Below are 13,171 nucleotides of genomic sequence, written 5' to 3'. Positions count from 1 at the left end.
GCTGACAGACGAGGTAAGACAGGAATCTCCCTGGACAATGATGTTTGCGGATGACATTGTAATTTGCAGTGAGAGTAGAGAGCAGGTGGAGGAACAGCTAGAGAGGTGGAGGTTTGCTCTGGAAAGAAGAGGTATGAAGGTCAGTCGTAGTAAGACAGAATACATGTGTCTGAACGAGAGGGATCAAGGTAGAAGCGTTAGGTTACAGGGGACTGAGGTGAAGAAGGTGCAGGAGTTTAAGTACTTGGGGTCAACAGTTCAGTGTGATGGGGATTGTGGAAAAGAGGTGAAGAGGCGAGTGCAGGCAGGTTGGAGCGGTTGGAGGAAAGTGTCAGGAGTGTTGTGTGACAGAAGAGTGCCAGCAAGACTCAAAGGAAAGGTGTACAAGACAGTGGTGAGACCAGCTCTGCTCTATGGGTTAGAGACGGTAGCAGTGAGACAGAGACAAGAGGCTGAGATGGAGGTAGCGGAGATGAAGATGTTGAGGTTCTCCTTAGGAGTGACCAGGTTAGACAGGATAAGGAACGAGTACATCAGAGGGACGGCTCATGTTGCCTGTGTCAGCGACAAAGTCAGAGAAGCCAGACTGAGATGGTTTGGACATGTTCAGAGGAGGGATAGTGGATATATTGGTAGAAGGATGTTGGAGATGGAGCTGCCTGGCAGGAGGGCAAGAGGACGGCCAAAGAGGAGATACATGGATGTCTTAACAGAGGACATGAAGTTGGCTAATGTTAGGGTAGAAGATGTCCATGATAGAGTGAGGTGGAAAAGGATGATTCGCTGTGGCGACCCCTGATGGGAAAAGCCGAAAGAGAAAGAAGACTTTTGAAAAAAAATGCTCCTTCTTTATTAAGGTTTTATAAATTTGAAAGGTTTTTAATGAATCTCTTCGAATGTGCTAACTCTTTGAAAGTTCATTTTTTCACCCTAATGCACTTTACATTGGAGAGAGTTCAAGCCCGACCCATTATCTTCTATCACACAGCTGGAATCTGCTGTTTGCTTTGCACTATAATAAGCTTCTGATGAAAGCAGCACTGTTATTATACCCCACCATGCATCATTTTGCACTGCCAAACACCCCAGAGGCAGTTTTTGTTTAGCCTTTTCTTGTTTCTTCACATACAAACTCAGCTTTATATGCTTGGCTAACTATACTAAAAGAGCAAGCAAACGATCTTTTCAGGGATTCCATGTCAACAACAAGATACAAACTGCATTTGTATAAAACCTTACATGATCAGAGACGTGATCACACACACACTCATGCAGCATTTTTCAAAGTTGTGCCTAAATTATAAAGCAGAGCGCTTTAAATGATAATGCTTTTATAAGGATTGACGACATTTCTTTCAGAAGCAAACATTGTCGTGGGAGCGGTGTTGCTTGAGGAGGGTTAAGGTGGTGTGGAGTTCAAAGGAGGGCCTCCTGGTGGGATTAAGGGAATCATGGGATTGCTGCCGAAGGGGAGGCAGATGGATGAAGACAGGGGAAAAGGCTGAATGAAGAAGAACATCTGGAGAAACAACTATTCTTAGTTTACTGTTAAAACATTTGACAACATTTTGTTGGGTATCCCCCAGTTCCCAAAGTGCTATCCACAAAGAAGACATAAAAAAAACTGCAGTACACTCTTAGTTTTCTCAATCAACATTTATTCATTCTCAGGGATACAGGAAATCCTGTTATTTTTAAGTATATTATTCTGGAATTTATACCAAAATATTTCTAACACGGTCAAATAAACCAAATGCAGGTATTGTAAAGCGTTAGCACAGGAAGTTATTCGCTTCTCTAGGATGACAGGATGTAAAGCAGACAGGTTTTCTCTCTAAACACAGAACAGATTTGCAATAGGAAATGTCACATAAACTGCAGTCTACCATCATGTCACGTGTGTATCATTACCTTCAGTATCATCTATGTGTGTGGCCTTGTTTCCCTTCCCTGGCAGCACTGAAAATCAGGGATTCTGAACTCAGAATTGGATGGCGTTCTAATACTTTCTATCAAATTCCCTTTGTTTTACCAAAGGGGATATTATTAGAAAACACATTATCTTCATGTAAGTTATCCCAAAAAATCGTATGTAAAACAACGTTTATGTAAAACATTTCCTGCATCTCATCTGATGGGCATATATGAGTATATTAAATAAAAGAGAATACACATTCAGAGTATATGACCATCATGGTTCATGATGTGGGGTTGATTGTATGACAGGCCTAGCATTCAGGTACTCCAGAACAAAAACCTGCAGGATCTTGTTCAGGTTTTGAATTGTGGAGCGGTCCAAGTGCTGCTCATTGTCATCAAATGTGTGCCAAACAGGTGGGAAGGGGGTGGGGATGAGGTGGAGGATCCGAACTCCTGAAAAAGAGAAGATTATTATTTAAAGTCTTACTTCAATCATCTTTTGATCTATTTTAATAGTGATCCCTGTGATCTTTTAATTATGATTATGCCGTTGTTCATTAGAAATTTGCCTCTGAGTCGTGGGTGGAACCCCACCCCCCCTTCCCCTCCCCTCCCAATTGCAGAGAGCACAGAGTAGAGAAAATGTCAGAAATAAGCTCTTTTTCTAACGGCATTTTTCAGTTTTCTTCTGGTTCACAACGGCTTGAAAAAAGAAATACTAAGAAATGCAATTTTAAGCCTAATTTTCTTAATATTTGGCCACCACCCAAAAAAAAAAACATGTTAAGAACACAAAAAAATTATTCCTGGGGGTCTTCAAAGGGAGCCATACTGTGTGCAATTGAGGTTTCGGTTGTTGTGTCACTTGTGGCGTTTACCTCTGTTTAGAAACGGTATATGATCATCGAGGACGCCACCCACGAGATAATCAGGCCAGAAATACTGCACACTGTCTGGATGCTCCTCAAGCTGGTTCAAAGAATGCAGACGTTTCTCTGAGTTTGGAAAAAAACACACAAAACAAAACACTTTTAGAAAGTTCTCAGTAAATAAATAAGCAGCCTAAGGACACTTTCCCTGAGTGCTTTTATTACAGTCAAATACAAGTACTTCTAGGAAACTTTGAAGAATTTACTCAAAGAGCTACTGTCTTTGCCTAATAAGTCACTGAAGGGAGTCCTCCTCCAAAAGTGATTTAGGAAATGTCTCAAAGCATCTCTGAGGTAAAACACTTTATCTTAGCAAGGAGGTGGGGCCATGAAAAAAATATTAAAAACACTCAAACAAACTAAGGCATACGTGTATCCATAGTCCCTCACTACCCCTAAAAGACTATATAGTGAGGACCTTCCACGGCTCTGAACTTGAATGCATTTTGGACACGTGCTCAGAACTTTTCTTTTTTAAATGACAAATATGATGTTACCCGTTTGCCAGACTTTTTGCCAAATAAACTGGACTTTAACTTTTTTTTTTTTATAACAAATCCTCCAAATGCAATGCGTTTGATTGGTCTATATTTGCCAATCTAGCGAGCATCGAGGCACACTGGTTTTATGCAGAGACTTCAGGGAAATTTTCAAAGCACTGGATTTTGGAATTGTAGATTCGGACACACCCACAAAATGGCTAACGCCCTACACTAACCAGGGCTTAGTGAGAAAATTGGAACACAACCAAAAAGTCTGCCTGTGTTGTTCATTTATAATAATAATAATATAATGGACAGTGAATTATTTTAAATGATAGGAAATTGCACAATTCTGAACTTAATGCAATAATAGTTATTTGCTAAGTACACTATGGGTAATAACTTCAGCTAAATGTCCACTTTTGAAGCAGTTTACACACAGAAGTCAATGAATTGATTTTCTTTCCTTATTTGTTGTCATTTGTTTAGGATTGATGGGACCAAAAATGTCCTCCTTTGTAGTGGACATGAAAACAGGACAGTCTTTACTTTTTTTAGGCGACATGTAGTCGTCATGTTTTGTTCTGTTACTTTTCTTTCTTTTTTCAAAGAAACAAGAAAGCTAAATGTTAGCTTTGAAAATAAATCCATTTGAAAGCATTCCATGGAAGGGAAATGAATCATGATCCAACACGAGCCCATGATTGTGCAGGCTGTGCTGGTGGAAGACTCCAAGAGATTAAATGCATCACTGCTGCACTTAAGAAGCTGCCAAATGTCTTAGTACTGTGATCATTTTGATTCTGGAAGGTTGCGGCTTATTATGTTGGGTCGGAGTGTATCCCTAAACAGCCACAAACAGGGACCCTTTATGATCAAATCTGTGGTGTTTAATCATCTCACTATTGTTCAGGATTTAAAGAATAAAGCTGCTTTCTCTCATTTTGACTTCTGCTTGAGAAACTTTTATGCTTCTTAAAAAAAATCATCCAAATTCTACTTTAGGAAGTCTGTCAGATTTCATGTGGTTTTAACCACAACGAATGATAGGATAATATTTTTTAAAAATCATTCCTTTTTTTCATTAGAAGGGTATTTTTAAGCTCAGAAAGCAATGATCTTCATATCTCAGAGGTACAAGTCACCCTGTCTTCTTCTTATTTGCTTATAAGGCAAAAAGAAACCACCAAAAAGTCGCTAACAGGAGCTTTTATAACACCTCTTTGTATTATCTTTTCTAAACTCACTGTATCAGCAACTTTCACATGAATGAAGGACATCAGAACAGGAAACAAGTTGATAAATTGGAGAAGTTATTTCAACAGTATCTTTTTTTTCCAAAAAGAAGAAAAAAAAGACCCAAATGCATCAATTTCTAATATCTGACCAACAGCTTAATCACAAGACTAACGTGACTCATGTTTCTTGTACCTGAATGACGCTCATATAATATTACATTATTATATTTATATGTAATATGAACTTGAAATGTTCACCAATGTCTTGCAGTCTGGTGAACCATGGTGCTGTATTGGGGAACTGGTTTCCAAACCGAGGAGCAGGAGCCCCAATCAGGTCCAACAGCACAAAGAGGTCCTGGAGGAGAGCAACATGGGAAAAAGTGAAAGACGCAAATGAAGCTTCTCTTGACATACTCTGATTGGAACCTGAATTTGCAGAAAGAAACAGTTTGAGGGTGGATGGGGATCTCTGGCACAAATGGCACTCATGCCATTTCTAGTTAAACACTCTCCTCTTATGTACACAGAAAATTAGCGGTCAACATATGTAGATTAGAAAGAAAAAATATTTATTTTTGGTAAAATTATGGAGTATACAATAAAAAAAAACACTGAGCACAAATCATGTTGAGGTACGTTTCCAACATTTTCCTGAAAAACCACATGTTTAAGACTCATCAAGTTTGTGGGTGAAAAAAGGATCAAATCTAAGCAGATTGATGAGTCAATGCGTCCCAACAAAAGGATGATCTCAGATGTACTAACGCTAATCCGACATAGATTACACAGAGAAGGGGTGTCATGTAAAAGCTGTTGCATACTATGCCGTGCAGCTGGTTGGTGTCCGGGTCCTCTTCAGAATGGGGGGTGGCTTCCATCTTTGAGGCCAGGTGGCGAGAGCCGTACAGAGAGTCTGTGGAGGTCCACTGGAAAAGGGCCTCCTCTCCGTCAAAGAAGATTAACTGCAGGGTCAAGTTGGGGTTCTGGGTCTGCATGAGGGGATTGAACAGAGAAAACAAGTTTTAGGTTCTCTCCAGTGCTGCCACCTAGTGGATGTAAAAGGAAACTATGTAAATAAAGATTTTACAAAAAAGAAGCTCCAGACCGACCTTTGTATTTGTATTCCCCGTGTTTACCATTTAAAGACAGTGATGTCTGTGGTAGACAGCTGAGTGTGATAAACATGTACCGGTGTGGGTACCGGATGTTCTCGGGTTGCCGGATGTTCTCGGGGTCCTTCAGGGTCCTTCCAATGAGTTATATCACTAGAGGAGACATCACGTGGTTCCTCATTGGAGGAGAGCACCGCCATCTTGGTGAGGACAAGTTTTGAAGACCAAACCACTTTTTATAACATTTAATAAAGAACTCTGTTTTTACTTTCAATCACTTCATTATATGAAAAAGAAGAATGGCTTGAAATTGCTTAGTTTTGTTCAGAAATACAAACTTCACGAGTACCCCTAACTTAGACTATTTAGATTTTTTCTATGTTCCTTTATTTTATTTTACTTATGTTTTTATTTATTTGTGTGTTATGTTCATTGTTTCTTTTTTCCCCTCTATTCTTTATTTTCTATGTTAATATATTATGTTTGGCAATGGTGACTGATCTTCGAAGCAATATTCATTACATTGTTATTGTTCGTTGTTAACGTTAATGTCATTGTTAATGTATGATACCGCAATTGTCAATAAAGTTTTAAAAAAAACTTAGCGACGTTAACTCATTGGTCGTGGCAACTTACAGCCAATCAAATAGTGTGACGTCATCATTGGTCGAAGGACCCCGAAGGACCCCGAGAACATCCGGCAACCCGAGAACATCCGGTACCCACACCGGTACCTCAGCTGGCCTCCCTGTCACAGACGATGCAACCCTTTACCAAGCATTAAGTGCAGGGGAATGAGTCTCGGGAATATTTAGATTTCCTTTCTTGAGTTGTATGCAGGGTTTTTCCGGGGTTTTCATTTTTTTTAGCAAAGCATTGCTTTTACTGTCAATAATGACATAATTTGGGACAAGTCCATATTTACGCAATATTATGAAAAGAATATAGGGTACGAAATTGCTTATAAAATCACTTTAACATTATTTGGGGAGTTTATGACATCCAAAATCAAATTTCAGGGGAAAAGAAGTTACATATCTTACCAAAGCAAACTAATTCAACTACCCCACCATAAAGAAACACAAGATGGAGTCGGTGAAGGCTTGTATATTTCCAGATGGAATTATAACTTCTTTCAATGCATTAAAAAAAAACAATTTAAAAATACGAAAAACTGTAGTCGGATTTGTAAACCTGGATTTTGTACAAATGTGTCAAATGTTTTTTGATTTTGACAGTATGTGTTTTTTTGTTTTTTGTTTTTAATAAATGCAGCTGTTCTTTCTTCCTCTAAAGTTGAGAGTTCATAAAAACACATTCTGGTTTTTTTTAATATATAAATTCAAACTTAAAACCATATTGTATGACAAAGATTTTTACCAATTAAGTAAATATACGTTTTTTTTTTTACTTCCATCTAATTTCATCACACAAAAATATTAACAGCAAACGCAGCCGTTTTTGTCCTCTGGTATAAAAAATCTACTAGAAAATCTTAGAAGTCTATATGAATAAACTATAATTTATTTTAAGAAGAAATAAAAATCAGTTTAAACAGTATTGCCACCTCTCAAAGAATGCTCCTATAGCTTAGACTAATTTTTGAAAGTTACTCATTTACTCTGTGGTTTTTTTCTTCTATTTTGCAGACAACCCCAGTCTCCTCATGCGCTCCCTGTGATATGTCTTTGTGATTATGTGAACACAAGAGTCTGCCCTTCTTCAAGTGAACTTTGAAAGTTTCTCCAGAAGAGGTTTTCATGCTGATTCAAGTAGCTCCAGTTCTAACTGCTGATGAGGACATCAGGTTATCTCTCTATGTGACGGCTTCAGAGTTGTGGCCAAAAAATTAAGCACCTATATTAGCAGATGTAACAGATGAAATACAGGGTTGTGTCAGGAAGAGCAACCGGTGTAAAAATCTTTGCCAAACCAAATGTGCGTCAGTGAAAGCGGATTCGCTTGACGGGATGTGCCGAAAGATGAACAACAATTAGCAGATTGTCAATGATCTGGTGCTCAACTGAAAAGTCAGCTAATGTCCTAATGCTTAGTGGGGGGGTTGTGTGGCTCAGAGGTGGGGGCACTCAGTGGTTTATTGTCCCAAATCTCCCGGGCAAAGATGTTAAAACAGGATTATGTACAGGAGACAGGAAATGTCTCAGACCCCCATCTCTGTTGAGAGAAGGTTGTATCCGTTTTGACAAAGATGCTTCAATGACTCCTCTTGTAAACCATCTGTTCTGTCTGTCCAGCACATTAGCTTTGTTGTCTTTTAGGTGCAGGTGAACTGCTGACCTCCTCTGTGCCGTTTCCCTATGATTTATGACCATACTAAAGGCTGCTGCCGCCAAACACAAAAATGTTTTAGAACAACACAATAATCATTTGCTAATCATGAAACAATTTCCATAACATTTGAGTGTTGCTCTATTGTTTTGTTTGTGCATTACCTTGTGAGCTTTCAGTTCTTCATCCAGCGCTCGAGCCAGCTCCAGCATCATAGCGCAGGGAACAGCAGAGTCGGTGGCGCCCTGGAACTCCCTCCCGTGCCACTGAGGCGGGTAGTACTTGGAGTCATAGTGGCAGGCTATAACCAGCCGGCGTCTGGCTGAAGGGTTGAGTGTGGCGATCAGGTTGGTGAAGGGCAGGGGGCCGTAGGGTGTGTGCGACACAAACTTATCCTCTGTCACTTCCCAGCCAGCTCCTAGAGAGCTGAGGGTTGTTTTTATGTGCTGCCAACACACATAGAAGGAACCTTTTTAAAATAATAATAGTGGTAGTGTTACTCCTAATCTTTATCTTCTTCTCATTGATTAAATTATTACAATCAATGACAGAAAAAAAGGATAAAAGGGTCCATAAAAGCTTTTTAGAATTGTTGTTTAACAGCCATGGTCTTTAGTTACCCTAATATTGTCAAAGTAAAAGCTTATTTTAAATAAATAAAGAGAAAATCAATAAAAAAAGATCAAATGTCTTGCAAAATACATATTTTTTATGAAAGAAGTTTATTTTTTTGGTTGCTAATAGTAGAATGTTGTGTTATGAATAAGCTTTCTGTTATTAACTCACTTCCTGGACAGCTTGGCTGCCTGCAGACCCCGGGTACCTGGTAACCAGCAGCGGCATCAGGTCCCTCTGCCACATCTGCTCCAGATCAGTGTGAGATAAGGCAGCTCGGATCTCATCGTCTGTCAGAGTAGCAGCTGTGTGGTGGAGCTGGGGGGAAGATCGGTTATTATAAATTAGCACTGCAATTTAATAAGAAATAGGCTGGGGAAAAAAAAGTTCTCATAAGTGTTTGTACTGAATGCCTGGCAAGCCACAACATTAGGATTATTGACATACATATACACTCACTGCACTCAAATGGTCCCTGCAGTCACCAGATCGAAAACCAATAGATCACCTTTGGGATGTGGTGGAAACGGGAGATCGGCATCACGGATGTTAAGTCGACAAATCTGCAGCAACTGTGTGATGCTGTCATGTCAATATGGACCAAACTCTCTGAGGAATGTTTCAGGAACCTTGTTGAATCTATGCCATCTAGGATTAAGGCAGTTCTGAAGGCAAAGGGGGGTCCAACCCGGTTCTAGCAAGGTGTAGCTAATACAGTGGCTAAAGAGAGTAGACTTAAACAGTTATGTCTGCGGCGTCCCCCTGGGGTTCATTTTGGGTCATAAATTCTTTATACTATGCATTAATAGTGTATGTATGGTGACTGAAGTTTTGAAATGTATACTATTTGCTGACAACACATCTGGTGAGACCTTCCAGTAACTTTTTCACTTGTGGTTTGAAAATAAAAATAGTCAATAAAATTACATTTCTAGGTTTCATAGTTGATAAAAAATGCTAAAAACCTCATCTCAAACACAAAATAGCTAAAACATTTTCTTTCTAACTGGCAAGAATGAAACGTACACTGGATTGGAAGCTACTTCATATTATTCGCTGTCCCTTTTACTACACTACTGTGAAAGATGGAGAAATACATAAAAAAGTTAATTTCAACTAGAGTTCAGAAATGGTTCCTCAGCTTGGATACTGGGATCACACCAACTCATCACTCAGTATCCTTAAAGTACGAATACGTTTTAATTAGGTGGCATTTAAAACTGTCCATCTAGAAACATACCATTTCGAAACGCAACTCCAATGAAAGAGACAGATAATAGAACTTAAGAGACTGTTTAACGCTTCAAAAATGTCATCTATAAACACAACAATGTTACAATTTGGTAACATTACATTATAATATTACAATTTGGTTTTAAAATGTGGAAAAATTAGAGGAGGAATAAAACAATGTGGGGGCCTAAATCTCTTTATATACAAATACAAAAGCATCTGAATTTCAACATAAATAAATGATATGCAGATTATTTGGGCTGTGGTGTGTGATAAACAAGGAATAGATACAAACGTGTGTGTATAAGAGGTGCTGTTAGTGGGAGCAGAGTTTGATTTTGAGTTATTTGACAATGTGTTTTTTTTTTTTTTGCATTATCAGTACAGGAAGTCGACAAGATTGTATTAAATGTTGCAAATGAGATTGTAATCCAGACCAACAACACCAGACTGAACCTCTCCAAAAAAAGGGGGAAAGACCCTTTTTTTTACTCCCTTTCAAGTATAGTTTTTAGTGTTCGGGATGTTTTTTAATAAATGGTGATATGTCTGAGTTGGGGTTCTTTTATGACGTCATATTCTAAACATTTGTTTATTTTAAAAGTTGTTTTTTTAAATTAGGTTTTATTATAAAAAACATAACATACATTGTTTTGCATGCCTGTAGCAAAATAAATACTCAATGAAAACTTGTTTTTAGGTTGCTTAATGGTGGGTGACGCATAACCAACGATCAAGTCATGTCTTCATCTTCTTGCATTATCAGAAACCACACTGGATTTTTGTGATTATAGTGCTTCAGACACGCACCTTACTTTACTATCAAATTCTAAACAAGGCTTGTTTTTTTTTATGATCTAAAGAAACTCTTCATCAATTAAACGAAATGGCAACAATGTCAGGCTTAATCCTCTTGTCCAGATGAGCTGTTGAAAGCATCTCTGGAGACACAAGAGCCAATTAAGGCAGTGTGAAGAGATATTGACCGAATGCATTCAGCCACACATACGCGTCTCATTAGTAATGCACGGATCTGAGGAAAACACGCTTGTTATCAAGCCTTCATTTACTCCCTTTCTAAAATACACCCAGACAAGCCTGATTGTGGACATATGGGTGCTTACATTCAGTTTAAGAAATGCAATATTTAACTGAGTTTTCTAACTTAGAGATGGTTACATTGCCTCAAATGTTAAAATTATGATGAGTGGTGGGATAAAATCACATTGATTCCCATTCCTAACCCTATTGCTTTTTCTTTTTTTTTTTAAATTTGATCTCAAAGTCCAGCTGCTGAGATCCCCGTTGTCCTGGTAACAAACAGGGCATGGAGCAGGAGGGAAAACGCTGACAGACAAGTCAAAGTGTCTCTCCGATCTACACGGCAGCAGCCACTCCTTTGAGAGGCTCATGCTTAGGAATAGGATTTAAATTAAAAACTAAACCCATAATGGTTAAGTCATAATTCATTAAAAATGAAAATGTTAAGAAATTGATTGCAAATCACGCTGTAAGAAGTAAAAATACACTAATTAGGCAATTCAGCATTCCACTCAATAATGCTAATCGAGCGCTTTGGAGCAAAGTCTTCATTAGTGGAGAAAAAAAAGGAATTTGGTCTTTATTCGCTTTAGCATGCATTTCATGTGCGATTTCAGCTAAAATCATTACCAACTTTCAAAACCCGTTTTGGGTTCACGTTGAGTCATGCATCAACCCTGTAATTGCAGCACCGCAGAGTAAACAGGTATTATAACATGAAGCACTGCCTTCCAAACATCCTGGGCTTGTAAGGTTCAGAGAGGGTTAAAAGGGGGCTCACTTAAGGTTTATAAACACAAAGACCCACAATTGGAGGATCAGTGATGATGACCGGGCTGCCATAGCAACTAGGTGAGGAGGAAGGGATGTAGGAAACACTAACAGTCTGGTTGATCCAGGTGCTTCTAGAGATCAAGCCATCTCTAAAGCAAAACAGAATATCTGAACAGAATAACATAATATAAAATTCAACAAGAAAAGAAGACTTTAACATCAAGAGGGTACAACATTTTCTTAATTGGCTCAGTCAAGGCACAGCTAAATTAGACACACAGAAGCACAATATCCACAAGAAGAAAATGTTTGCAAAGATCTACACTTGAATTTTTCTTTTAATTTTAATAACCAAAAATATATTTAAAATTGTTCTGGCAAAAAAAATTCTCAGTAATAGGTTCAGAAATATACAGAAAAACTACTGTACATTCTGTTTCACCTCAATTTTTTTTTTTTTTTTACTGGATCTGCATGCTGCATGTTGATACCACCACATTTTTTTCTTTAAACACAGCAAACATGTAAACAAATCCTCTAAAGCGGTTTGTTTACCTTTTCTTCAGTCCAAGGGACCCCGTAGGTGTGGAGGATGGATGTCACGCAGATAAAAAGAGTGGAAAAGAAAGGCATTGTGGAGAGACTGTGGCTTCGGTCAGCTATCGATGCTGTCGCTCCTTTCCACATTCCTGCCCCTCCTGAGGGAGCTTTCAGATCATGTGGAAAGCAGGAGGGAGGACCCGAGGCTGCTGCCCAAACCACACTGTGCGCTCTGTCTGTGCCGAGAATCATGTGTTTGTGTGTCCTCCCCACGAGAGTCTAGCCTCATGCAGACACAGAGAGAAACTAACAGGTTTACGCATTTATCAGACATAGAATTCAACGAATTATGTGATTCAATTTAAGAAAATACACGTTATTCACAACACAAAAATTAGATAGATATAAATGAGATAAAATACACTATTTAATTTTTTTAACAAATTAAAAAGCATTGATGTTTCAATGTGATCTTCGGATTCCCCGTTTATTTTTTTTTTATTTTTTATTTTTTATTTTTTATTTTTTATTTTTTACAACTTTATTGAACAAAGCATAAGCATACAAAATCCAGCATCAAAGATTCAGAAAGAGCATCAGCAGTGATAGTCAATGTCATCAATCCAAACTTATTGAATCATTTCAAGAAGAAAAAAAAAAAATAAATAAATAAATAAAATAATCAGAAATATATCCAAAATAGAATATGCTGATAGAAAAATAAATTATCTTAAAATATATAAAAGGGGATTACAAAATAATGATAATAATAATATTTATAATACAAAGTTTTCTTAGAGGAGGGGATTACCTATCAAACAAAAAAGCACAAATTATTTCAGTGTTACTTGCTTTGGGTGTATTAATTTTTTTTATATATTCATAAAACTGGAGCATCTCGAACTTAAATATGGTGAAGTTGGGAGTTGTTTTTTTTATTCTGCACTTATGAATGTAAAATTTGGAAAGGAGAAGTAACAAATTAATACTTTTTT

At 38.0% G+C, this 13,171-nt stretch overlaps 1 protein-coding gene across 1 annotated transcript; it reads right to left on the bottom strand.

Annotated features, from left to right (window-relative positions):
- Nucleotides 1-1,637: 1,637 nt before the first annotated feature.
- Nucleotides 1,638-12,474, bottom strand: qpct (glutaminyl-peptide cyclotransferase). Its single transcript, XM_023951807.2, has 7 exons — nucleotides 12,192-12,474; nucleotides 8,760-8,906; nucleotides 8,138-8,419; nucleotides 5,394-5,561; nucleotides 4,828-4,927; nucleotides 2,799-2,915; nucleotides 1,638-2,373 (listed from the first exon to the last, which is right to left on the bottom strand). The coding sequence occupies exons 1-7, from the start codon at nucleotides 12,426-12,428 to the stop codon at nucleotides 2,192-2,194; spliced, it is 1,233 nt and encodes a 410-aa protein (XP_023807575.1). The 5' UTR covers nucleotides 12,429-12,474; the 3' UTR covers nucleotides 1,638-2,191.
- Between the last annotated feature and the right edge of the window lie 697 nt (nucleotides 12,475-13,171).

Source organism: Oryzias latipes, chromosome 22 (genome assembly GCF_053564925.1).
Source record: "Oryzias latipes strain Hd-rR chromosome 22, Olatipes_Hd-rR_3.1".
Classification (NCBI taxonomy): Eukaryota; Metazoa; Chordata; class Actinopteri; order Beloniformes; family Adrianichthyidae; genus Oryzias; species Oryzias latipes.
The sequence above is the reverse complement of the archived record's forward strand: the minus strand, read 5'-3'. Positions and strand labels throughout refer to the sequence as shown.